At 43.6% G+C, this 24,649-nt stretch overlaps 1 protein-coding gene across 1 annotated transcript in view; it reads left to right on the top strand.

Moving 5' to 3' along the window:
* Window positions 1-24,649, top strand: part of LOC119849263 (disintegrin and metalloproteinase domain-containing protein 20-like) — a 202,866-nt gene that overhangs the window by 42,433 nt on the left and 135,784 nt on the right. The window contains exons 8-9 of the mRNA XM_043504014.1: window positions 4,975-5,046; window positions 7,829-7,998. Of these exons, the coding sequence (XP_043359949.1) occupies window positions 4,975-5,046; window positions 7,829-7,998 (242 nt within the window). The remainder of the gene's footprint in view (window positions 1-4,974; window positions 5,047-7,828; window positions 7,999-24,649) is intronic.

Genomic DNA, 24,649 nt, shown 5'->3' with positions numbered 1-24,649 from the left:
TCCAATGGAAATTTGGGGTGTATAAGTAGGGGCATTGCTAGCATATCGAGGGATGTGATTGTTTTCCTCTATTCGACATTGGTGAGGCCACATCTGGAGTACTGTGTCCTGTTTTGGGCCCCACACTACAAGAAGGATGTGGAAAAATTGTAAAACGTCCAGCGGAGGGCAACAAAAATGATTAGGGGACTGGAACACATGACTTATGAGGAGAGGCTAAGGGAACTACGATTGTTTATTCTGCGGAAGAGAAGAATGAGGGGGGATTTGATAGTTGCTTTCAACTACCTGAAAGGGGGTTCCAAAGAGGATGGATCTAGACTGTTCTCAGTGGTAGCAGATGACAGAACAAGGAGTAATGATCTTAAGTTGCAGTGGGGGAGGTTTAGGCTGGATATTAGGAAAATCTTTTTCACTAGGAAGGTGGTGAAGCACTGGAATGCGTTACCTTGGGAGGTGGTGGAATCTCCTTCCTTAGAGGTTTTTAAGGTCAGGCTTGACAAAGCCCTTGCTGGGATGATTTAGTTGTGGATTGGTCCTGCTTTGAGCAGGGGGTTGGACTAGATGACTTCCCGAGGTCCCTTCCAATGCTGGTATTCTATGATTCTATGATAAGGATGTGGAAAAATTGGAGTGTCTAGCAGAGGGCAACAAAAATTATTAGGGGGCTGGAGCACATGTTTTATGAGGAGAGGTTAAGGGAACTGGGATGATTTAGTCTGCAGAAGAGAAGAATGAGGGGGGATTTGATAGCTGCTTTCAACTACCTGAAAGGGGCTTCCAAAGAGGATGGATCTAGACTGTTCTCAGTTTTTAGCAAATGACAGAATGGGGAGTAATGGTCTCAAGTTGCAGTGGGGGAGGTTTAGGTTGGGTATTAGGAAAAACTTTTTCACTAGGAGCGTGGTGAAGCACTGGAATGGGTTCCCTAGGGAGGTGGTGCAATCTCTTTCCTTAGAGCTTTTTAAGGTCAGGCTTGACAAAGCCATGGCTGGGATTATTTAGTTGTGGATTGGTCCTGCTTTGAGCAGGGGGGTTGACTAGATGACCTGCTGAGGTTTCTGCCAGGGAAAGGTATAACATGATCCAATGGCTAGAAGTTGAAGCTAGACAAATTCAGGCTCAAAATAAAGTGTAAATTGTTAACAAGGGAAGCTAATCAACCATTGGAATGACTTATACAAGGGTCATGGTGCATTCTCCCTCACTGACGATTTTAAAATTAAGATTGTAATTTTTATCAAAAGAATATGCTCTAGGAATTATTTTGGGGAGGTTTTATAGCCTAAGTGATAGAGTAGGTGAGAATAGATGATCACAATGGTCCCCTCTGGGCCTGGAATTTATGAATGAGGGAAAAAGTTCACTTATATAATGTGCGTGACCATGATATATAATTGTCATTTGTCACTAGCTGTAGTTGTAGCTGTTCAGCCTCTGTGAAAATTATATTGATCAAGGCTGGATGAATCCACTCAAAATTGAGGAAGGGGTCTTAAATTATATCTAGAAGAATATGTTCTGAAATAAAATCCACAGACTGCCTCCTGTTGGCATCAGTTCTTCACCAATACATTGTGGATTGTTTTCTGAAAATACTCATTCAATATGCAGCAACAGTCACAAAAGCTAACAGAATGTTGGGAATTAGGAAAGGAATAGAAAATAAGACAGAAAATATCATATTGCCTCTGTATAAATCCATGGTACACCCACATCTTGAAGACTGCACACTGATGTAGTTACTATGTCTCAAAAAAGATATATTGGAATTGAAAAAGACACAGAAAAGGACAACAAAAATCATTAGGGGTATGGAACAGCTTCCATATGAGGACATATTAATAAGAATGAGACTTTTCAGCTTTGAAAAGAGATGACTCGGGGGGATATGATAGAGGTCTATAAAATCATGACTGGTATGGAGATTGTAAATAAGGGAGTGTTATTTATTCCTTCTCTTAATACAAGAACTAGGGGTCACCAAATTATACCAACAGGCAGCAGGTTTAAAACAAACAAAAGGAAGTATGTCTTCACAAAGTGCACAGTCAATCTGTGGAACTCTTTGCCAGAGGGTGTTATGAAGGTCAAGACTATAACCAGGTTTAAAAAGGAACTAGATAAGTTCAGGGAGAATAGATCTATCAATGGCAGTTAACCAGGATGGGCAGGGATGGTTTTCCTAACCTCTGTTTGCCAGAAGATGGGAATGGTGACAGGGGATGGATCACTTGATGATTACCTCTTCTGTTCATTCCCTCTTGGAGCACCTGGCATTGGCCACTGTTGGAAGACAGCATAGTGGCTAGATGGACTATTGGTCTGATCTAGTATGGATGTTCTTATATTCTAATACATATTTTGCTCAAATTTATAAGTTATTATTATATAATAAATAAGACTAAGATTTAGTCATGGGCATTTTTAGTAAAAGTCATAGACAGGTCATGGGCAATAAACAAAAATTCATGGCCCCGTGACCTGTCCATGATTTGTACTATAAATACCCCTAAATCTTTGGTGTTCTGGGGGGCTCCTGGAGTGCAGCTACTGTTCTGGAGAGGGTTTTTTGGGCACCCTCTGGTGCTGGGGAGGTCTCTGGGGCACCCACTAGTGCTGGGGGGGAGCTCTGGGGTGCCCATTGGTGCTCAGGCTAGGGGCTCCGTGACACCTGCTGGTGCTCAGGGTGGAGGCTCCATGGTACCTGCTGGTGCTCAGGGGGAGAAGGGTGGCCTGGGACAGCAGCAGCCACTGCTGGCTGGGGGTGGCCCTGCCAGCCCCAGACCATGGCAGCTGCTGCTGGTGGGAGATGGCCCAGAACCGCCACTGTTGCTGGTGGGGGCGCGGTGTGGCTGGCCCCAGATCCTCCAGAGCTGCTCAGGCGACCATGGGGTCAATTGCTCTTGCTGGCTGCAGAAGTTCTGGAGGTCCCAGAAAGTCATAGAATCCATGACTTCCATGACCTCTGTGACAGACTCGCAGCCTTAATAATAAATAATAGATAATAAAAGCCTTGAAGCTAAAATAGGGAATTATAGTAGCTAATTTGTGAGTTCTTAATTTTCTAGAAATTATTAGCTATTTTTAAAATAAGCTATGGAATTTCATTGTTGTGACTGCTTCAAAAATATGTGCAGCAGCAGTTACTATACCAATTCCTTGCTTAGAAATCATTAGCCATGTCACTCTCCAGTATAATTTAGGTGATTTGAAAACTACTAGAAAAATTGTTATGGGGCACATAGTGAGTTATGAATACCTAAAAAGAAGAAACTAGCCAAGCCTATACTCTGATATTACTACAAGTTTAGGTGATGTATGTATATACATGCAGTGGAGGGGAATCATAGCTGTAGCTCATATTGTAGACATAGCCATAAATGCAGAGCTGGAATTACTTCAGCTAAATGCACTGACAGGGTAAAAATGCTCCTGCACAGGGGCTCGACTAACAGACATTCAGCAATACAACTTAAAACAATCCCTAGAGTGACTCCAGCTAGAGTGGTACTAAAAAACCCTTGATACACCTCCAGAAATGTTTGTGCCAAACGTGTCGCTGTGATGCCAGTGTGGATGTAGCTACATTGCTATGGGCCATATATGACACTGCAGTGTGGATACTCAAAGGAGGGTTTGTTAAGCACATATTTGCATGTATGGGAGCTCAGACACCTGTAAACTATGTAGTGTAGATAGACCCTTAATAGGTGTCCCTACATTTGCCCGTATTAAAATGGGCTTAGATAACTAAGCAATCCAGATAGTTCTGTGTAACGGAACTGTCTTTATTATAAACTTTACCAATGATGAGAAACCAATTTAAAATGATTCAAGATCAAATATGCCTACTGGGAGGGGGGAGACCCAAAACAAACAAAACTAGCTATAGCTCACGAAAGCTTATGCTCTAATAAATTTGTTAGTCTCTAAGGTGCCACAAGTACTCCTTTTCTTTTAACATGAAGAAAGAAAATCTCCACACTCTGAATGGAGGTGAATGCATGAGTGAGAATCCAAACATAATGTAATCTTCTCTTCTCTAAAAATAATACCAAACCATTATTCCCACTCTTGCAGAGCTAGAAGCTCAAATAAGGCTGCAATGAGTAGCAATCAGCTTAAGTGGTGATTTGATCAGCCTGTAACATTGGGAGATGATTTCTGATAGTAGAAGATTCTCTAGTCTACCAGACACAGACATAACAAGACTTAATGTCTGGAAATTGAAGCTAAATAAATTCAGGCTGGTAAATTTTAACAAGGAAGTTAACTAACCATTGGAACAACTTATGAGGGGACATGGTGAAGTTTTTTAATTAAGATTGGATGAGTTCCTAAATAATATGGTCACTCCAAACTGAACATGAGCTTCCAAAGTGATACTATGGCCAAAAAGGCTTTGGATGCTTAAACAGGAATCTTCAGTAGGAGCAGAGAGGTTATTTTGCCTCTGTATTGGGTACTGGTGCAACCACTACTGGAATAGTGTGTCCAGTTCTGGCGTCCACAATTCAAGGAGGATGTTTGATAAACTGGAGAGGGTTCAAAATGCCACCATGAGAATGATTAAAGGATTAAAAAACATACCTTATAGCAATAGACTCATGGAGCTCAATCTATTTAGCCTCAACAAAGAGAAAGTTAAGGAATGACTTCATCACAAACTATAAGTATCTACATGAAGAACAAATATTTGATAATGGACACTTCAATCTAGATCAAAGGGTGAAAATCCTGACAGAATGTATTCAGAGGAGCAAAATCACAGACATATAATTGTCATGAAAATGGAAAAAGTAAATAAATAACAAAAAATGAGAAGTGAAATGATATGTAGGCATATTTGTATCACAGTTAATTTGGAAAGATTTTTTCATGAAACATCTGCCGCTGTTTAAAGATCTCACATAGAATTAATTCTCTGTTCAGAATGGAGATTCTAAGATGTTTTGGTCTTTTTACTCCTAGTTTCGCCACGAAGATTCCAATGAAACTTTGTTGACACTGAAGATGCTCCAGTATGTACATTTAACAAACGAGGTGAGTTATTTACTCTTATTTATTATGGGCACAATTGTGACTGACATTATACATCTGCACTGGGGAATCGGGACATAAGAGGCCCCCTTAGCCCCTACACAGGTTACCTGTATAGACTGTTGCATCTCGGATGTAGTTTAAGTCCAAATGATATATCACCTTCTTTCCCATTGAAAGCAGGGCCTGTCATAATTTGAGGAGGAATTCTGTATTTTGGAAGAAATCAAGCCAGCTTTGTTTCCTTGCTCCCACTAATTATCATCTTCATACCCTGTTTAAAATTTCTAACTGTTTCATCTACTAGGTCATTGGAAACTGGATGGTAAGGGGAAATTTAAATATGTTTTATCACATTCCTGTTGTTGCTCCACTTTAGGTGAGTCTGCATCCCTGCACCTGTGATCAGAGATTCTTAATAGCAGTGCCCATTTGGGCCATATATACCCCCCCATTTCGTGTTGCCCCCGGCGGCTATATGGCACTGTGCGGCCAAACCACACTCAGTTCCTTCTCCACCGCCTTTGGCCTGAGCTGGAGCCCTTGGCAGCACCTCCTTAGTTTCTTCATGTTTACCTTTTAAAGTTAGTATTAGTATAGTTATACAGTAGTGTTAGCTATAGCTACTCTCCTCTCCCCCATTTATTTCTTTTTAAAAAAATCAATTATTAGTTACCAGTAAAATTCTGTTCACCCTTATAGGGTAGTCTAGTTTTCACTTCCTTCACCTGAGGATGATCCCATGTATGATTAAATGAAGTTGACCTCACATTTAATGGTCTCAAATTCATGCTTAGGATTCCTGTTGCTGATGCAATAGTAGGTGGACCAATTGTACAAACTGTGTTTAGTAGCCTTCCAGTTCAAGGGAAGGTTCTTGTTGTGCCACTTTCCCTTTAGAGATTAGCTTTCCTGTTTCCTGCAGGCATGGAGTAGAACCATTGTTCAACAAAACATAGTCTATCTGTGATGGTGGTACAGACCCCACACTGTAGTAGCCATGAAAGAGTTGATAAGTGGATCAGTTATGTCTCCAGCCACAACTGTGTCCAATTAGCATCAGCTCGGATAAAAGTCTGCAATTTAGGCAGAAAACATGGCTGCCAGAGAGGCTGAGAGTTTGAGGAAATGGGCAGGAGCAGACTGGGAAGAAGCGGCCCAAGGAGACAGATCTCTGTGGGGAGAGGATTAGAGAGTAGCTCTGTGAAAGATGCTTGTAAACAGGCATAGATGGAAGCAACCCAGGGAAGCAGCAGGGGATTTTATGAAGCAGACTTTAGCTGATTATCACAGGGACCCTGGGCTGGAATCCAGAGGGGAGAGAGGATTAGCCTGGGTTCCCCTCCCACTCCCCACAGAAGAGAGGTGTGAGCCTCGGGAGTAAATGGGCAAGGAAAACTGAGCCTAAATTAGGTCTGAAGGCCAGGTCAAAGGTCATTAGACTTTAGATTTATTTGGACTTTTTGTTTCCCTGGGTGGGATGAGGCTCTAAATGACTTGGTCCAGCAGCTGGCTTGAAAGAAGGGACAGAGCATCTAGTGACCAGAGCAGCTGCTGGCAGGAGGCAACAGACAAAGGAGCTGCTATGCCATGTCTAGCCATGAGGGGACATAGCAATCTGCGCCTGGTCTGGAGCTCGCCAACTTCCAGTCATCAGGTACCTGAAAAAGCTTCTGAATTTAAAACCTCCATTTAAAAGTCAACGGAGTAAAGAAACAGCCCTCACTGCATCCCCACCTTCCTCTGGGCTCCCCTTGCTATCGAGCACTGTGTTACATGTCTGGGAAAATGGGAGCACTCTTGCCCTGTCTCTAAGTTTTCACTGATTCCCTGCCATGTTAAGGGATCTGGATGATGAAGAGGAGGTTTTTCTCAGCTGCCCCCTCGGCTCCTTTGCCCTTTAACTACATGCAGAAGGAAAGGAAACCTTGGATTTTTGGGGGGAGGTGTGAGTGGGAGAAACAGGCCTTATCTGGTCTAGTGCTGTTATTTTCAGGTCTGTCTGTTCTCCCTTGCTGAAAAGACCTTATAAATATCAATGGGATCATAAGAGCCATTATAAATAGCTTTTAAAATAATTGTATTTTTCAAAATGTCAGGACATACTTATTTAAAAGATGCTTTACCAGAAACTTGAACTTTGGAAATCTGTTAGGTTTGTTTTTTTTAAATAAAAAGTTGAGTGTCCCTTTAAAAAGTTTTACTTAGTATTAGTGCAGTTCATACATAGGTCTTCTATCAAGCCTCATTTAGTTCAGCGTTCTGCCAACATACTGTTGGATTGTTCTCTGCAATATAATTTTAAGTCATTAATGGTAATCCCCCGACTCAGTTACAGGAAGCAGCATCCATGAGGTCCCCAGAGCTGTACATGAGAGTGGTGATGTCATGTTAATGCATGAGAAAGTACAAGTCACCATCACCAGAACAGAACAGAGAAACTGGCTGTATACAAAGTACTGCCAAACGCAAAAGTAAACAAATGAAAGAAATAGATATTTTTCTGATCAATTCTTTCAGCTTTAGTAATCATGAGTGTTGTTTATAACTATAATATGTAACCTTTTTTCCAGACAGAAATGAAATTTTTCAGATCAACAACAGTGTCCCTTTAATATTATGATTTTATTCTGAGCTCCAATGCAGTTTCTGTGGCTGAAGAGGTAAACTGGAACACAGACTGGGGAGTGACACCAGCAGTGTGAATTATATGAAGGATTATTTGATTATATATAGCTTCAAAGCGTTACATGTAGATGATTTTTTTTAATATTTATGTTTTTAGATGTACCGTCCATTTGGCCTTCATGTTGTTCTGATTGCATTAGAGCTTTGGACAGAAAGGGATCTCATTACAATTACTCACCTTTTGGAACAGGTTATTGTATTTTATTCAACCTATGTTGGAAAATTCCTTATGGGCCGAGTACATTTCGACCACACACAATTAATTGTGTAAGATTCTTTTATTTTAATCTTTAAAAATATGGTAATACTGTTCTTTATATTTATAACTGTCAATATTAAATTCAGACCTTGAAGATATTCTGCAAGATTTTGTTTGGAAACTAGACAAAGTACCCCTACCCCCAAATGTATCCATTATTCTCCTGCATAGCCCAGCTAGCCATTGCAACATTAGGTTTTCCCTTGGGTTCTGTAGCCTAAGAGGCATGAGCAGCTTGATAGTCTCCACCTACTTGGGAAAATCCTCAGTTCATTCTACCTCCTATGCAACAGCACAGATGGCTTCCAGACTTCCAGACTCTCATTTTAGAAAGCAAATGTGAAACCCTGCTCAAATTCTAAATGTTTGGCCAGTCCTACAGTTTCTTATTCAGTTTGTTTCTTGTAATTGATTTTTGGGGCAGATTTGCTCAGACTTCAGTTCTACATCACTCTGCTTTATTCACTATTCATGAACCAGGGTCCCAGTATGCAAACATTCATAGATTATAAATCCAGATTTGACCGTTTGATCATCTTGTCTAACCTGCATAACACAGGTCATAGGACTTGCCTGAATTAATTCTTGTTTGAACTAGAGCATCATAGTAGGAAGAGATCCTGAGACATAAGCCCTTGTACCAGAGGCCTGGTATGAGGCAGGACCTGCTCACAGAATCTGGCAAGAACACAGCTGATATTGCAGAAATACACATTCCTAAGAAGTGCTGGTCACAGAGTACTCACGCAAACACATCCTGATATCAAATGATACTAGAACATCCCTATATCAAGGATGGTATAAAAACATTCCCCAAAGATAACAGGAACACACTGACCCCTCCTAAGAGATAAGGTCAGGATAACAGTACATAATAAAGGTGTTTTGATTGAACCACCATGTACAAGGTAATGGGTAATAACTAGCCATGTCAGGGGTCAGTAACTATATCAGAGGGGGAGTACTAACTTGTTTGTATTGGGGTATAAAGCTGTATCTCAGAGGGAATATCTTTGTCTAGCCTAAGGAGGAATGGAAAGTCCCGCCATTCCCCGAGCTTGTCTATTGTTACGGGCATACATGTATTAGTGGTCCGATAGAGTCTGCGGGATACTGGTACTGTGCTTTGTCGACAGTAAACCTGGCTGGTTGCCTTCGTCCCTTAACAGAGCTTGTAATGATTGGGTGGTTTGCTCGAAATCTGCCGTGCCAGCTGTCTGCACATGGCTGGGACAGCATACAAAGGGAACACACATACACGCAGACAAACAGCTATCAACATCTAACAACAAACATATTTTTTAGAAAAACATCCTATCTTGATTTTAAAATTGCCAGTGATGGAGAATCCACCACAATCTTTGGTAAAATGTTCTCATGGTTAACTACCCTAACTTTTAAAATATTTGCCTTATTTATGTCTGCATTTGTCTAGCCTCAACTTCCAGCCATTGGATCTTGTTGGGGAAAAAGCACTCCTCCAGGTTCCCCGGGTTTTAAATGCTGCCTCACTTGCAGGTTTCAATACTTGTTTCAGATGGGCACTCACAGTGTGTCCGCTAACTCGGCAAGAAACACATACCTCAGAAGTGCTTGTACTGCCACAACCTCAAAGCCCAGACCAGAAAGGTGAGAGACTTACAACTTAAACTTCTGCTCCTAAACTGAAACCCCATGCGTTGGCATTGGCAGAGCCGACTAAACACTCAGCACTGAATGGCTCAGCACATCTGCATCCAATGGCACCACCTTCTGCAAGCACCATGAATTCGGTACGCACACCGGCACCCACAATCATGCTGCAAAAATTGGTACCGATAGATATGTCTTCTATGGTTCCAATGTCACCAACAACACAACAATTTCTGCACCACAAAGACCTCATGGTCAATTTGACACCTGAATCCCCTATTCTCAGCACAGACACTGCCCCCTCATGGTCAGTACTGAGCCACCTCACAACTCCATCATGATCTGCTCCACCATTTTCAAGCAATGAGAATTATGAGGACGAAGGGGAAATATATTCTCCTCAACGTTCTTCTCTGGGCCATGATACAAGAAGACCAGACCCTCCACACAGGGGATATTACATTGACCCCAAAGACACACACTGGTATAGTTACCCATGGATGCCACCAATGCCATTTCCCCCACCGGGGGCATATTGGAACCTATGGGCAACATACCCCCCACAACACAAACCTTCCAGCCCACCCAGGGTGAGCCTACATCATTCACCCATACCTTTGGTACCAGGACCATTGGAACCTATAGAAGAGAAGGCTGAAAAGGAGGAAGAACCCTCTGACCAGGAGATGGTGCCAGCAACCCACTTTTCTTCATCTTCCCCTGAGGACACCCTAATGACACCAACTCCCAACACAGGAGATGATTTCAAACAATTTCAAGATCTCTACAAAAGAGTTGCAAGCTCACTAGACATCTCACTGGAAGAAGTTAAGGAGGCACAGCACAAACTCCTGGAGATTTTACAAACATTGGCCTCTTCTAAAATCACACTTCCTATGAATGATGCGATTAGGGAGCCAATTAGGTCAATCTGGCAGACTCCAGCAACGATCCCATCTACGTGCAAGAGGTTGGATAAAAAAATATTATGTACCAGCAAAGGAAACAGAATTCCTCTTCTTGCACCCTGCACCCAATCCATTGGTGGTGGATGCAGTTCATGAACGGGGCAGACAACAACACCCCAAAACCTATAACAAGGACTAGAAGAGGTTCAACCTCTTCAGCCATAAGGCATACTCGACTGCAATTCTACACCTGAGGATAGCCAACTATGAAGTGTTACTGGCCAAGTACAATCATAATAATTATGCCAAACTCTCAGGAATTATTGAATTTATTCCAGAATAGAAAAAAGAGCAATTCAGGTCCATAATATTGGAGGGACAACTAATAATCAGGACAGTACTGCAGTCTGCTCTGGACTCAACGGACACAGCAACGAGGTCTGTAGCCACGGAGATGGTGATGAGAATGGCATCTTGGCTCCATCAGTTTGACCATATGCTTGATTGTTTGAAAAGTGAATTGGGAGTGCTTTGTTCCAGATGGGACTGATTGTTATAAAAAGGCAGCCAGTTGCGACCAGCTGAGCGGTGAACAGTGGAGAGGCTAACAGAGAGAGTTTGACTGGGAGTTTGCCTGGGGAGAGCCCACTGAGGCTTTCATCTTGCAGGTTTCTCTGAGTAGTTACTGCAACAGCTGAGGAAGCTCTTAGAAGGAAGGTAATATGGATGGTGAGCAATCAGCTGTTGTGACCTGCACAGGATGTGCCATGTTTGTCTTTCTTCCACAGGACAGAAGCGACCTTGTCTATACAAAGTGCAATCTGGTCTCCATATTGGAAGAGAAGGTTCAAGGTCTGGAGAATCATAGAATATCAGGGTTGGAAGGGACCTCAGGAGGTCATCTAGTCCAACCCCCTGTATCAACCCTGCATTCCATAAGAGAAAATAAAGATTTCCTGGACAGACGTTAGGATATGCTTCTTCGGGCACAACATTCTGAAGAATCAAAGCAGGCTGCGCTGTGGGGACAGAAGGACTTTAAAGAAACTTGGCAGCATGTGACCTCCAGAAGAAGAAAGAGGAGCATCCATGGACCAGCAATGCAGATACAGGTGAGCAAATGTTTTCATGTTCTCTCCACAGGTACTAATGTGGAGAGTGGACTAGATGATACATCATGAGGGAAGGGAGCAGAAGGAGACTCCACTGATTGGAAAGGTATGAGTTGCACGGTCCTAGGGATGGGGGTTCCACGACCACCACTCCCAAGAGAAGGAGGTGGGTGGTGATGGTCGGGGACTTCCTCCTAAGGGGGACTGAGACATCTATCTGCTGTCCTGACTGGGAAAACTGAGAAGTGTGCTGCTTGGCAGGAGCTAGGATTCACGACATGACAGAGAGACTGCTGAGACTTATCAAGCCCTTGGATCACTACCCCTTCCTGCTTCTCCGCATAGGCACCAATGATACTGCCAAAAATGAACTTGAGTAGATCACTGCAAACTACGTGGCTCTGGGAAGGAGGATAAAGGAGTTTGAGGTGCAAATGGTGTTCTCGTCCATCTTCACTGTGGAAGGTAAAGGCCCACATAGAGATCATTGAATTGTGGAAGTCAACGAATGGCTACACCGGTCTTGTCGGAGAGAGGGCTTTGGATTCCTTGACCATGGGATGATGTTCCAAGAAGAAGGATTGCTAGGCAGATACGGCCTCCACCTAACGAAGAGAGGAAAGAGCATCTTTGCAAGCAGGCTAGCTAACCTAGTGAGGAGGGCTTTAAACTAGGTTCACCAGGGGAAGGAGACCAAAGCCCTGAGGTAAGTGGGGACATGGGATACTGGGAGAAAGCATGAGCAGGAGAGCGCAAGAGGGGAGGACTCCTGCCTCATACTGAGAAAAGAGGATGATCATCGAGTTATCTTAAGTGCCTATACACAAATGCAAGAAGCCTAGGAAACAAGCAGAGAGAACTGGAAGTTCTGGCACAATCAAGGAATGATGTGTTTGGAATAACAGAGACTTGGTGGGATAACTCATATGACTGGAGTACTGTCATGGATGGATATAAAATTTCAGGAAGGACAGGGAGGGCAGAAAAGATGGGGGAGTTGCATTTTATGTAAGAGAGCAGTATGACTACTCAGAGCTCCAGTATGAAACTGCAGAAAAACCTGAGAGTCTCTGGATTAAGTTTAGAAGTGTGAGCAACAAAGGTGATGTGGTGGTGGGAGTCTGCTATAGATCATCGGACCAGGGGGATGAGGTGGACGAGGCTTTCTTCAGGCAACTAACAGAAGTTACTTGATCACAGGCCCTGCTCCTCATGGGGAAATTCAGTCAGCTCGATATCTGCTGGGAGAGAAATACAGCGGTGCACAGACAATCCAGGAAGTTTTTGGAAAGCTTAGGGGACAATTTCCTTATGCAAGGGCTGGAGGAACCAACTGGGGCAGAGCTCTTCTTGACCTGCAGCTCACAAACCGGGAAGAATTAGTAGGGGAAGCAAAAATGGATGGGAACCTGGGAGGCAGTGACCATGAGCTGGTTGAGTTCGGGATCCTGACACGAGGAAGAAAGGAGAGCAGCAGAATATGGACCCTGGACTTCAGAAAAGCAGACTTTGACTCCCTCAGGGAACTGATGGGCAGGATCCCCTGGGAGAATAACATGAGGGGGAAAGGAGTCCAGGAGATCTGGCTGTATTTAAAGAATCCTTATTGAGGTTGCAGGGACAAACCATCCCGATGTGTAGAAAGAATAGTAAATATGGCAGGCGACCAGCTTGGCTTAACAGTGAAATCCTTGCTGGTCTTAAACACAAAAAAGAAGCTTACAAGAAGTGGAAGCTTGGACAAATGACCAGGGAAGAGTATAAAAATATTGCTCGGGTATGCAGGAGTGAAATCAGGAAGGTCAAATCACACCTGGAGGTGTAGCTAGCAAGAGATGTTAAGAGTAACAAGAAGGGTTTCTACAGGTATGTTAGCTATAAAAAGGTGGTCAGGGAAAGTAAGGGGAGGCAACCTAGTGACAGAGATTGTGGGAAAAGCTAATGTACTCAATGCTTTTTTTTTCCTCTGCCTTCACAAACAAGGTCAGCTCCCAGACTATTGCACTGGGCAGCGTAGCATGGGGAGGATGTGACCAGCCCTCTATGGCGAAAGAAGTGGTTCGGGACTATTTAGAAAACCTGGACAAGCAAAAGTCCATGGGGCCTGATGCACTGCATCCAAGTGTAGTAAAGGAGTTGGCAGATGTGACTGCAGAGCCATTGGTCATTATCTTTGAAAACTCATGGCGATTGGGGGAGATCCCAGATGACTGAAAAAAGGCTAATGTAGTGCCCATCTTTAAAAAAGGGAAGAAGGAGGATATGGGGAACTACAGGCCAGTCAGCGTCACCTCAGTCCCTGCAAAAGTCATGGAGCAGGTGCTCCAGGAATCAATTTTGAAGCACTTGGAGTAAAGGAAAGTGATCAACAACAGTCAGCATGGATTCACCCAGGGCATGTCATGCCTGACTAACCTAATTGCCTTCTATGATGAGATAACTGGCTCTGTGGATGAGGGGAAAGCAGTGGACGTTTTATTCGTTGACGTTAGGAAAGCTTTTGATATGGTCTCCCACAGTATTCTTGCCAGCAAGTTAAGGAAGTATGGACTGGACGAATGGACTCTAAGGTGAATAGAAAACTGGCTAGATCATCGGGCTCAACAGGTAGTGATTAGTGGCTCCATGTCTAGTTTGCAGCCGTTATCAAGTGGAGTGTCCCAACGGTTGGTCCTGGGGCCAGTTTTGTTTAATATGTTCATAATGATCTGGAGGATGGCATGGATTGCACCCTCAGGAAGTTTGCATATGACAGTAAACTGGGAGGAGTGGTAGATATGCTGGAGGGTCTGGATAGGATACAGAGGGACCTAGAGAAATTAGAGGATTGGTCCAAAAGAAATCTGATGAGGTTTAACAAGGACAGATGCAGAGTCTTATACTTAGGATGGAAGAATCCCATGCACTGCTACAGACTAGGGACTGAGTGGCTAGGCAGCAGTTCTGCAGAAAATGATCTAGGGGTTACAGTGGACGAGAAGCTGGATATGAGTCAACAGTGTGCCCTGGGTGCCAAGGAGGCTAATGGCATTTTGGGGTGTATAAGTAGGAGCATTGCCAGCAGATTGAGGGGTGCGATCATTCCCCTCTATTCAGCATTGGTGAGGCCTCATCTGGAGTGCTGTGTCCTGTTTTAGGCCCCACACTACAAGAAGGATGTGGAAAAATTGGAGAGTCTAGCGGAGGGCAACAAAAATGATTAGGGGGCTGGAGCACATGTTTTATGAGGAGAGGTTGAGGGAACTGGGATTGTTTAGTCTGTGGAAGAGAAGAATGAGGGGGGATTTAATAGCTGCTTTCATCTACCTGAAAGGGGGTTCCAAAGAGGATGGATCTAGACTGTTCTCATTTTTTAGCAAATGACAGAATGGGGAGTAATGGTCTCAAGTTGCAGTGGGGGAGGTTTAGGTTGGATATTAGGAAAATCTTTTTCACTAGGAGGGTGGTGAAACACTGGAATGCATTACCTAAGGAGGTGGTGGAATCTCCTTCCTTAGAGGTTTTTAAGGTCTGGCTTGACAAAGCCCTTGCTGGGATGATTTAGTTGTGGATTGGTCCTGCTTTGAGCAGGGGGTTGGACTATATCACCTCCTTAGATCCCTTCCAACCTGATATTTTATGATCTCTCTGGATTCCCCAGAGAAGTGCAGTCAATGGTCAAAGATCTCCCATTTGTAGGGCCCAAACTCTTCACAGCCAAAATACGAGTCCCTCCATACGCTCAAGGACTCGAGGGCAACATTGAGGTCCCTGGGCATTTATACACCTAGGACCAAGAAAAGACCAAGAAATTATTATGCCCCAGAGAGATTTTGACCCACTCCCTATGCACAACAGCACAGACAATATGAGCAACTGGAATGTAAACAGAGACCCACAAGGAGATGACAGCCTACTCCTCTGACTACTACATTCTAACCATTGACATCAATACAGCAAATTTGAAACCTTGATCAAGGGCCCGAGATTCCCACATCTTTCAGCGCTGGAACCATCTCCCAACCATTCAGAGATTACCTCATTCCCTTTTACACAATCTGGTAAACTATTACAAGAGATGGAAATTTCCACTACATGCATTTGACGAAGTGGGTATTCACCCATGAAAGCTTATGTTCCAATATGTCTCTTAGTCTATAAGGTGCCACAGGACTCTTTGCCGCTTTAACAGACAGTTGGGTACTGGAAATTATCGAGACTGGGTACTCCATCTCTTTTATCTCCAATCCCCAAAACTTGACCATATCCCAAGTTTTTACCTAAGATTTCCTCATCATTACACCTCAACTAACCCATCCACCTAGCAACATTCTACCCAAAATCCCATGGGAGCAGACAGGACTCAACGCTCCATACCCTAGATGTCTGCAAGGTGCTGGAATTTTACATAGACTGAACAAAACCATTCTGCAACTCTACAAAATTATTTGTCTCATTCACTGAATGTTCAAAATGAGACGCCATGTCTAAACAGAGACATTCCAAATGGATTTCAGACTGTATCAAACTGTGCTATCGCCAATATGATCTACAGTCCCCTACGGCGATTTGTACACATTCCACCAGGGCCTTAGAAACCTTGATGATATTCCTCAACAACATCTCCATTGAGGACATCTATAAAGCGGCAGCTTGGGCCTCAGACCATACCTTTGCACAACTTAATGCATTAGAACAACATAAACGTCTGACGCGCTATTCAGACTCATTATATTGTCATCTGCCACAACTTCAACTCTGAAACCCCCTCCTTAAAAAGCAGGGCACTGCTGAAGTCACCTAAAGGGGAGCACCCAGAGGGACATTACTCAAAGAAGAGAGGGTTACTCATCTTGTGCAGTAACTGAGGTGTTTTGAGATGTGTGTCCCTGTGGGTGCTCCACTACCCTCCTTCCTCTCCTCCACTTCAGAGTTTTGCACATAAGAGCTCTGGACTGGCGGTGGGGGGGGGGTCACACTATGCCAGATAATTTCCTGAATTGGCACAAGAGAGGGACTGAGCATGTGCACTCCAACCAGGTACTGCTGCTACAAATCTCCAATTATGAGTGCAGGGGCACACAAACACCTGAAGTGGAGCACCCACAGGGGGACAAATCTCAAAGAACCTCAGTTACTGCACAAGTTGAGTAACCCTCTCATTCTAGTTCCTCATGTAAGTATGTACAGATATTGATCAAGTCACCCCTTAACCTTCTCTTTCATAACCTAGACAGATGAAGCTCCTTGAGAATTTCACTATATGGCATGTTTCCATTCCTTTTATTATTCTCGTGATTCTTGTTTAAATCCTCTCCAGTTTTCAACAAACTTCTTGAATTGTGGATATCAAACCTGGACAAAATATTCCCCAGTATATCAGCATCAGTACCAAATACAGTGCTGATATAGCCTCTTTCTTTTTACTCAATAGCCCCCTGTTTATATATGCAAGGATCATGTTAGTCCTTTTGGCCACACATTGCATTGGAAGCTCATGTTGAGCTGCCTCCTCCTGAACAACAGCAAAAGAAGATCAAAGGCTTCTCTCTCCAGTAGCTCTTCTCAGGACAGCTCCTAAGAACTTTTCATTTCAGCATCCATGGTTTCACTAACAGTCCTGGTGAGGCCTAATCCAGTGACCCAGTCTTCACAAAGGTTCAGCTTTAGAGGCCATCACATATCTTGTCATTAGACTCCGTTTCAGCACTCTCAACCCAGCAATAGATGTTTCGTTCCTCAAACCATGCCTCAGCTACTATAGCTGGCCGCCCCCAAGAAGACCTTATGGGTGCTGAGTAAATCAGCCTTTTTCTCTCTCCCTTAAGTTTCTGTCTATAGGATATATATGAACTCTGATCTGGAGGAATATGAAGACGAGACACAGGAAAGACCCTTCTTTCCTGAGAGGTCCTTGGTGATGAGGAAAGAATTTACAATCCTACATATACAAGTGCAGAATCTCTCTGCAGAATCAAAGACAAAGCAAAAAAACAAAGAGGGAGAGATGACTAGGTATATTTCCTTTGAACTTCAAAGAAGAGAGATGTGCATCCCACTGTACTCCTTCCTAGAAGAAGTGAACATCTGAATAGAAGTACTCTAAAAAACTTAAATGTCTCAGTAAGAAAGCTCAGAATTTGTATGCTGCGTTCAAATTTGTCGCTTCCCAAAGTGATTGCAGCCATTTGCTTTTGAGGTAAAGGATTCAGTAATTTCACCTGAAGGGGATTTCCTGTCTCTACTTCCTCTTTCTTGTATGTATGACATCAGTTGCATTTGCTTTTGTCATCTATGCTCCATAAGTTTTCTGGCAGCAACTGTCATCTCAGATGCACAGCTGGACCCCTAGGTTTTGTCTCCAAAGCACTGGCAACCAGTATAGTAGCCAGAGGACATCTTTTTTATTTTGGGTCCTGGAAGGCTGATATTCAAGCTAAACACCTTTCATGGTCTCCATCAGCTAGGCAGAAGGAAACATTTTTTGAGTGCCTCTCAACAAAATGTTCTTGAGGCAAAAATAAAAGGGGTATGGGGGTGGGAAAAGTCACTCATTTCTTACATACAAAATACTGGCTGTTGTAGATCTAGTCAAGAACCCCTTCCTGGCCACTCACCAGACTGCTGTGAGGGGATCCAGTCACCGGATTATGTATGTTTTAAGCCTCCAGAGTTTGAATGCATCCTAGGCACCGTTCCTGTCTTGAGATTGCTAGGCATGCTGTTGGGGTGCATATCTATCCTGAGAACTATGACAGCACTGCACCCTGCCAAGCCCCTGGCACAAGTGTCGACTCCTTAAGTTCTTCTTCAAGTGGTGTCCCTGTGGGTGCTCCACTCTAGGTATCTGTGCGTCCCTGCACTGGAGATTGGAGATTTCTCACAGCAGTACTCGATTGGGGGAAGGGCATGCACAGGAGTTGTCTCATGCAGCCGTTGACACCTCCTGTAGCACACTCCCCTGACCTTCCCTCAGTTTCTTCTTAACTGTCCTCAGCTGCAAACAGAGCTCCCCTGCAGTGCTCTCTTTGATACTTTCTTGAAAAAAAAAGTTACAAGTTACATAGGAACTTCTTCTTAGACTATACTTAGTTACATTGTTTAGTTAGTCTTAGTCTATACATAGTTACATAGTTTCATTAGTTTCTCTTAGAGGTTTTTCTTTTAAAAAAAAAGGAAAAGAGAAGAAAGAAAAAGACCTTTTCTCTCCTTCACTCCCTGTTTGGGAATAGTTTCTGTTTACCATTACAATTAACCCTTATCTCTCGACAGGCGGGAGAGGCTTAACTGCTCCGACTTCCAAAACTGTCAGGAAATGAACCTTGACCTCTCCAGCAAGGGTCTCTCAGAAAAAGAGAGCTTCCCTAGTGAGGTCTTTACCCTCAGTGCTCCACTCATCCAGAGTGAGCACTTAAGAGGTACCAGGCTCCTCCAGCGCCATCACTCAGCAGACCCTGCTGAGCCCCTATGCGTGGCACCAGAGTTGAGACATCAAGTCTCCTTCATGGCACCGAGTACCCCAGTACAGAGTGTGGCACAGGCAGTGGCACTGCAATCAATGCTGCTGCCACCAACGCTGACCAAAGACTTGCTGCCGCCTAGTAAGCCGAATCCAGCACCAGTCAGTGCTCCAACAGTCCACCGCAACCCCAAGGTGGGACCAGTGCAGCTCCTGTGTCCTGCTGACATAGCAGTTTCTTCGGCACCACAGTCACCACTGCTTGGCACCGAACACTCCCCGATCTACATAGCACGGTACCATCCTTCATCTCCTGTACCACTCTCCATGCACAGTGGCAAGGAAGGAAACATGCAGGACAATGGCTTCTCCTCTCAACGTTCATCCCCATCACAGATATGACCTACATGGAATGCTGTGAAGCCTAAGCCTCATCCCTCAGAGCATTCACAGCCCTCATATGCACAGCACTGGCCTTACCCATTATCACCTTACCCCATGCAATGGCCACAATGGGGTCCTTGGCCCATATACCAGAACCCTATTCTGGGCCCCCTTCCCCAGCAACAAGCAGTTCCAGAGTACACCCATCATTACCACACAGAGAAACCTCTGAGCCCCCTGAGACAGAGATAGAAGAGGAAGAGATACTATCTCAGGCAGACCTGGATGATTCACCACCTGCCCCACACTCATCTTCTGCACCAGATAAAGCGGTGACGCCATCTACCCCTATGATACCAGATGACCTGAAACACTTCCAAGAACTCTTCAAAAGAGTAGCAAACAGCCAAGAAATTGCCTTACATGAGGTGCAGGAGAAACAACATAAGCTGTTAAAAATTCTTACAACTGGCATCATCGACCAAGATTGCCCTCTCCATGGATGAGGCTATAATGGAGCCTGCAAAGGTAATATGGCAAATACTGGCATTGGCACCACCCACCAACAAAAGGGATGACAGAAAATACTTCGTTCCAGCCAAAGGCATGGAATTTTTGTTTTCACACCTTTAGGCCTGTTCTCTGGTAGTAGAGGCTGCTAATCAGCGTAGTAAACAGCCTCATTTCCGCTCTTCACTGAAAGATAAAGAACATAAGACTGGACCTCTTTGGGTGAAAAGTTTACTCTTCAGCCACCCTTCTGCTTAGAATTGCCAACTATTCTGCTCTATTCACAAATTATGACTAGTCTAACTATAGTAAAATACAAGAGCTTGTGGAGGACCTCCCCGAGCATAAACCTCCTCAATTCAACACCATTATCAATGAGGGTCAGTTAATAGCCTGCACAGCACTGCAAGCCTCAATGGATGTAGCAGACACAGCTGCCTGAACAACCGCAACAGCTGTGGTTATGAGAAGAACATCATGGTTTCAGGCTTCGGGAATTCCAAAAGAACGACAGCTAAAAGTGGAAGTCCTTCCCTCTGATAGGGATAAACTATTCTTGTCTCAAACAGATGATGTCCTCCATACCATGAAGGCCTCCCAAGCAACGCTGTGTACACTAGGTATACACCCACCACCTGACAAACCCCCTCACTTTACCCCATACCTGAGGTCACGAGACACCACATTTAACCGTCAACAACCAAGATACTTCACTCAGAACAGACCCAAACAACAGGCTCAGTGATGATAAGCTCCACAGAACCAGGCCTTGTCCACCTGTCCATCTACATCTAAGGCACAATTTTGAAGTCTTGGTCAAGGGTATGCATGACGTCCCCATGCCTCTATTGCCAATAGATACCCTATCCCACAATTTTGGTCACCACCTACACCCATTTTACCATGCCTGGGCTGTGATAACTACAGATCAATTGGTTTTGGAGATCATACAATCTGGCTACACCATTCCTTTCACAGCTATACCACTCCCCTCCCCATCCCTCTCCAGGGACTCCTCTCATGAGCACCTTCTGCAACAGGAAGTAAACTACCTCCTACTGCTGGGTGCTGTAAAACATCAATACTGAGGGAGGAGTTTTCATTCAAAATATTTTCTGACAGAGAAGAAAGGAATGGGATGGAGACTAATCTTAGATCTCTGAAAACTCAACAGGTTTGTAAGAAACCACAGGTTCAAAATGGTCACTCTGGCCGCAATAATCCCAGCACTAGGTGGGGGGGACTGGTTTGCAGCCCTCGACCTCCAAGATACATACTTCCATATTACAATACGTCCTGCCCACATACGGTTCCTGAGTTCACAGTAGGACCCAACCACTACCAATACAGAATCCTTCCCTTCCGACTGTCCACTGCTCCCCGAGTATTCTCAAAAATGCTTGCGGTAGTAGCAGCACATTTATGATGCAAAGGAGTCCTATTCTTCCCCTATTTGGACGATTGCCTTCTCAAGGGTGCCAACCAACAAGAAACGGCAGGCATGCTGAAGACCACAATAGACCTGTTTCACCAGCTAGGCCTACAGATAAATTAAAAGAAATCCTGGAACTAACCCAGCAATTGGAGTTTATCGAAGCTGACATAGACTCCATACAAGCCAAGGCAATATTGCCAAACCACAGATTCACTACACTGACCAATCTTATTTCCACGGTGACCATCAGCCTACAAACTTCAGTGAGGACATGCCTTCAGATTCTGGGACATATGGCAGCTACGACTTTCGGAGTAAAGTATGCCAGACTCCATATGTGCTGTCTGCAGCACTGGTTGAGCATGGTCTATGCACCCAGCAAACACTCTCTTAACAGACGTGTGACACTACCACCAAGGATTATCCTCTCCCTACAGGTTTCAGAGTGGTAGCCATGTTAGTCTGTATCAGCAAAAAAAACAAACAAACAAAAAAAACCCCGAGGAGTACTTGTGGTATCTTAGAGACTAACAAATTTATCTGAGCATAAGCTTTCATTGGCTAAAACCCACTTCATCGGATGCATGCAGTGGAAAATACAGTAGGAAGATATATATACACAGAGAACATGAAAAAATGGGTGTTGCCATACTAGCGGTAACAAGACTAATCAATGAAGGTGGGCTATTATCATCAGGAGAAAAAAAAAAAACTTTTGTAGTGATAATCAAGATGGCCCATTTCAAACAGTTGACAAGAAGATGCAAGTAACAGTAAGGAAAAAATTTGCATGGGGAAATGGTTTTTACTTTGCGTAATGACCCATCCACTTCCCTTCTTCAAAAAAATTTATTTTTTTGAAGAAGGGAAATTCCAAAAAAATTCCATTAGAAAATGTCAAAACATTTTGTTTCAACACTTTCACTGGAAACAAAATATTTGTAAATTCTGAAATTAAAATGTATGGGTTTTTTTTGTTTGCTTCTTTTCAGCTCAGTTAAATATTAAACTGCATTTTCCCAATGTGGCACATTCCCTCATGAGAGTTGTAATTCAGAAGTCTGCCTTCATTTTCCCCTGTGAGTTAGGCTTCTTGATCAGACTACGTGTCTTATGATGCTGCCAGAGATATGTGACCCCTATGAAATACCATAAAGCTTTGTCAGAATGAATCATAGGAGACTGTAATGATCCTCAATCATGGTCTGGTTGGGAAGCATGGCCTAGTGGTCATGGCCACAACCCTGCACTTTCAAGGGGGTTGTGGGGAGGGGAGCCTGTGCCCTCCAACTCCACTGGGTTCTGACCCAGGGCCCTTTGGACTACCAGTAATCTGGCAACCAAGGCTACTTAAGGCTGTCCTCCCTGAGCCTGTTCCTCTCCTCTCTTCCTCCCCTCTTCCCCCCACCCCCACCGGGATCAGTTCAATGCAAGTCCTTTGTTTGGTGGGGAAATCCAAACCAGAAGAAGTAAGAGGGTGTTACGATGTCCTAAGTCACAGGATACTTTCCTCTCTGGGGTGGTTCCTCCCTTCCTATAAGGAGGGCCCCTTTGGGCAGCAGTGTCAGTGCCTTTAGGCTTCCCTCTGCTCTGCTGGAGCTGTGGGCTGTAGCTCTGCTCACCTCTAGTTCTGCCACCCAAATGAGCTACTTTTCTGCCTTTTAATTCCTCCAGCAGATGGAGCATTTGCTGCAGGTGTGGTGGGGTGGGGCTGGCCGAGCCCAAAATGATCCCCTAACTCCTTGTTGCTCAGAGTGGGGTTTGTATACCCGATCACAGAGATATAGTCCTCAAGTGAACCTAGCCCACAGGATAGAATGGAGAGCCAAACTACAGCTGCCATAAGGCAGTGTGATGATAGGAAAATGCAGTTTAATATTTTGTTGCACAAATTAGAAATTAAATTTTGGGTCAATTCAAAAGAACAAAATAATCCAACAGGATTGCACTGACCTGAAATTAAATATTTCATTTCAGTTTTCACTACAGAAAATCTTTTTTTTTTTTTTTTTTTTTAATTTTGAGTTTGCAGAGCCTGCATCTTCTGTTGGGAAATCATTCCATTGGACAATTTCTTGACCAGCTATAGTTGTCACCATATGGATGCCTTAGAGCTCATGATGAAACCAAAGAATGGTTAAAATCTGAGACTATTTTTGTTTTGATAGGGTTGTTAAAGAGCGTCCAGCACCATAGTATATCCTCTCTAAACAGATCAGATTTTTTCTTTCCATCATGGGCTTACTAGCCAGTGTTTCTTGTCCAAAAAGTATTAGATTCCACTTCTCTAGAAGCATGGCTTCTCTTTCTCTGTGAAAGGAATCTCTCCTTTTTAGACTCTTGTAAGGTAGCCACTTGAACCCTGGAAAAAATTCCACTAACGTTAATGGTCTTTGAATCAAGCTGTTGGTCCTCTCTGATCTTTTCCTTGTGGCATTCCATATTATATCTCTGCCCCAAATTCTTTTTCAGCAGATGTGTCCTCGTTGAGGTCATTGATAAGTAACTGGTTTTCTTTTGCCTTGGCAATCTTGGTGGTCATTTTATTTGTAATTGCTGGACCAATCTAAGTTATAAGTCAGCATCTGGAAGCACAGAAATGCAACTTCATACCTGCTCATATATTTTCTTTGTTTCCAATGACTTGTAATGACCCATTCAGTAGAGAAAAGAAAGTAGAGAGTTTCCTGTATGTAGATTCCTGTCACCTATATGCCTAAGTGTAAGGTGTTTTACCTTCTCTCTTTTATGTTCTAGTTCTTTGCATGCTGATCCCCAGTTGTACCACATGGTGCACACATGCATGCCACGTGCCCAAATCTGGAAATTCTAACAAGCATTTTCCTTTGGCCTCACATGCCCAGTAGATCTCCTCATGCTCCTCACCAAGGGCATGAGAGGAAGTGTGCCTCACCAGTTTCTTCTTATCGCTTTGTGGCCTGAGTCAGAATTCCTATGTTCACAGATTTCTCCAGATTTTTCTTTAGATAGAACTTGTAAATAGATTTGTAAAGTTTTTATTCTTTGTAGCTTTTATATGAGTATAGTTAGAGTTTTATAGTCTTCTTAGTATAGCTTCAGAGGGGTTGGCGTGTTAGTCTGTATCAGCAAAAACAATGAGGAGTCCTTGTGACACCTTAGAGACTAACAAATTTATTTGTGCATAAGTTTTTGTGGGCTAAAACCCACTTCATCAGATGCATGGAGTGAAAAATGCAGTAGGCAGGTATATATATTGTG

This window comes from Dermochelys coriacea, chromosome 1, assembly GCF_009764565.3.
Source record: "Dermochelys coriacea isolate rDerCor1 chromosome 1, rDerCor1.pri.v4, whole genome shotgun sequence".
Lineage (NCBI taxonomy): Eukaryota > Metazoa > Chordata > Testudines > Dermochelyidae > Dermochelys > Dermochelys coriacea.
The sequence above is the reverse complement of the archived record's forward strand: the minus strand, read 5'-3'. Positions and strand labels throughout refer to the sequence as shown.